The sequence below is a fragment of the Falco biarmicus genome, chromosome 5 (genome assembly GCF_023638135.1).
Source record: "Falco biarmicus isolate bFalBia1 chromosome 5, bFalBia1.pri, whole genome shotgun sequence".
NCBI lineage: Eukaryota > Metazoa > Chordata > Aves > Falconiformes > Falconidae > Falco > Falco biarmicus.
Window position 1 is genome coordinate 54432692 of NC_079292.1, and position 3119 is coordinate 54435810.

Below are 3119 nucleotides of genomic sequence, written 5' to 3' on the forward strand. Positions count from 1 at the left end.
AGCAGAAAGGGAGGGGTATTCAAATTCGGTGTTCTGCCACTAGTGAGCAAAGAAAAGAGAATAATAGTTAAAAAACACCCCAAACTATTCTGGAATCCTTCTTTAGGCTACTTACAGGACAGAAGGGTTGGATTTGTTTACTGTTTTGTGACCTGACAGTTCTGTATAAGCAAGAACTATAGCAAACATAATACATTTTTTAAGTCCTAGTATCATACTCGGTTCACTTGTTCACTCTTCCCAGGTAAAGAAAGGAGGTATGCTTATGACTACACCAAATCTAAGGAGACTCTGAATTGTATATGCATTCCTCTGCACCTCTGCAATGGGAACCACAGTTGCTACAGCCTAGGTAAAAGCTGTGAATGCCTCTGCTAGGTGAACTATAGTGATTGATTAGAAGAGTTCGGTGAGGGTTGCATCATAATAGAAGAGGAGAAAAGAATAGAACATTCCCATGTTTCTTCACATACTCTTTTTCTTAAATGATGCAGATTAACTAGGGAGAAGAAAAATTTAATCTAAATCATATTTGTTGTCTTTTCAAAAAAGCCCTCGACACTCAAAGAGACATAAATTTGATATTGACCATGAAAACATCTAGGGACGGTATTAGAAACAATATTTGAGGTGTCAGGATAATGAACTCCTCTTTTAAGTTTCTAATATGACCATAGACAGCAAAACATTCCTTTGGTTTTATAATGGAGAGTAATACCATCATTATTAAATAGACCAAGAGAAGCTACTCCTTCCCCGTTTAGTAGCATAATAAATATAAACTACTTATTATACGTTCTAATATGGCACAATTTTAAAAAAAGAACATAGAAATTATGCCTGCATTTCCTACATAAAAGGACAGAAGAAAATAAAATTATAACCCTTTCTATTTTTTCCATTAAAAAATGGAAACAGTCATTAGATGTTGGTCTAGTAGTTATTCCAGCTCAAGATTTTCTTATACTGACATTTATGATATCCTTAGACAAGGATTGCTCCTTATGTTCATAAATATTATTTCAAAATCTCGTCTGTTTCCAGTATAGATTTAGACCTATGAAACAGCAGCTAAGGATTAAAAAGCTTAATCTGCAGTACAAAAGAAAGGTGGTTTTGTTTACTAATGAAGATAGTAGAAATTCAAATCTATAGATATACTAAAGAACATTTTGTAAAAGCTAAGCAAAAATTTCCCAGAACAGTAACTCCAAATGAGAAAAATTTGTAAAAGTCTAAATCTACTATAAAGGTAATAATATAAAATATATTCTATTCTGCCTTCTGGTTAATGTGTGCTTACAGACTCAAAATTATTTATGTAAAAGTTGGAAGAGAGTATCACACTTCATATTTAAGAAATGGGAAGTGAAAAGTGCAATACAAACCCTATATATTAGAAAATCTCACAGCAAATTCATCCCAAAATCCAGTAAGATTTCAAAACATTAAGAATTACTGAAGAAAATGTTATAAAATTCTGAATACAAATAAAACGGTTAATGAACAACAGCAAGAACATAATGAGAATTTAAAGTAATTCAAACAAATCCAGTTATTGCAAGAAAATAAAATACACACAAATGTGGATCAGAAATGGATTTATACCCAAGGCGCCGGGGTGGGTGCGGGCTTTCCAATTCTTCCGAACATATACGTCGTTGGGATTTTTTTGGGGGGCAGTGTAATTTTTTTATTGACTGTGTAGACTTCATAGCACTGTAAAACAGGCAACATCAATCCACCGTGATGTGTGACAGAGGCAGAAAAAACGGTTGGGAACCCCGCCCCTCCGTGCTGCAGTCCTCAACCAGGTCGGCTCCCTGCGCATAAAAGCCGCCGCTCCGCCCCGGTCTCGTTACACTCTCTCCCCGCGACTCAGCAGCAGCATGTCTGGCAGAGGCAAGGGCGGGAAGGGGCTCGGCAAAGGGGGCGCCAAGCGCCACCGCAAGGTGCTGCGCGACAACATCCAGGGCATCACCAAGCCGGCCATCCGGCGCCTGGCGCGGCGCGGCGGCGTGAAGCGCATCTCGGGGCTCATCTACGAGGAGACGCGCGGCGTGCTGAAGGTCTTCCTGGAGAACGTGATCCGCGACGCCGTCACCTACACCGAGCACGCCAAGCGCAAGACGGTCACGGCCATGGACGTGGTGTACGCTCTCAAGCGCCAGGGGCGCACCCTCTACGGCTTCGGCGGCTAAAAGGCCTTTCATTTCCCGGACCATCTCGAGAACCCAAAGGCTCTTTTCAGAGCCACCCATTTACTCCTTGGAAGAGCTGTGGCATTGTTTCCTTTGAAAGGACACTAGAAGCATCTACTATCCGACTTCCAAAATGCATTTAGACTGATGGCTGTGGTGTACTGCTGAAAAGCTTTGTACTTCAATAAGTGCGGTCTTAACGTTTTAATTTTAATTTCATTGGTAAAGTTGTCTTTGCTTTGTAAAAAGATGGGGGTTTTTTTGTGTAATTTTTAGTTTCCCCTGCGAATGTTGTACCCGCAAAAAAAATAATTGCAATGCTCTTTGTAAATGGACCAGTGTTATCTTTGCCTTTTATTTAGTTTTCAGCGATATAAGTGTAATTATCTTGACCATTTAATGTCTTGTACTCCAGAATTGTCATTTAACTGAGAGTAGATAATCCACCGCATGGAAGAAGGGGAAACCAATTTATGACTAAGGAAAAATACTGAAGTTGCTGTGAGACTAAGGTATTTCTGCTGTTTCTAAATAAATTTTACTACACTCAGTCTTCAGTTGCTTGCAAGTGATTTCTTGGGGTTTTTTTTTCTAAAAGCTGTTTCAGGAATAAATCAAATGTAGTTTTCTAGAGTGTATATTTTGGGGAAGGGGCAGAACCATGAGCAAAGATTATGACCCTGGGAACACATTTCAAGAAAACTTGTCAAAAGAAGCCTTGTGCAAAAGTTTTTGTCATTCTTGCACCCAGAGGCTGCTCTGGCTGTGGCTTCTGAAGCATTGGTGTTCCATTTCCTTCATCACCGGAGGCTATAAAAACTACAAAAACAGTTTTTCAGGTTTATGTAAAGCTGTCGCTAGTAATTGACCACTTGCAGACAAGTGATCAATAAATTTTCGTGGTTGCTTCTGGTTTTT

The 3119-nt window shown here is 39.4% G+C and overlaps 1 protein-coding gene across 1 annotated transcript; it reads left to right on the plus strand.

The window, feature by feature from the left end:
- The first annotated feature begins 1845 nt into the window (after positions 1 to 1845).
- LOC130150482 (histone H4) lies at positions 1846 to 2751 on the plus strand. The gene has a single exon (XM_056341478.1). It carries the CDS (start codon positions 1890 to 1892, stop codon positions 2199 to 2201), a length of 312 nt encoding a protein of 103 aa, XP_056197453.1. The 5' UTR covers positions 1846 to 1889; the 3' UTR covers positions 2202 to 2751.
- The last annotated feature ends 368 nt before the right edge of the window (positions 2752 to 3119 follow it).

What these genes read in the sequence shown, in the direction of transcription:
- LOC130150482 (XM_056341478.1), top strand. Translation starts at nt 1,890, where the DNA reads ATGTCTGGCAGAGGCAAGGGCGGGAAGGGGCTCGGCAAAGGGGGCGCC.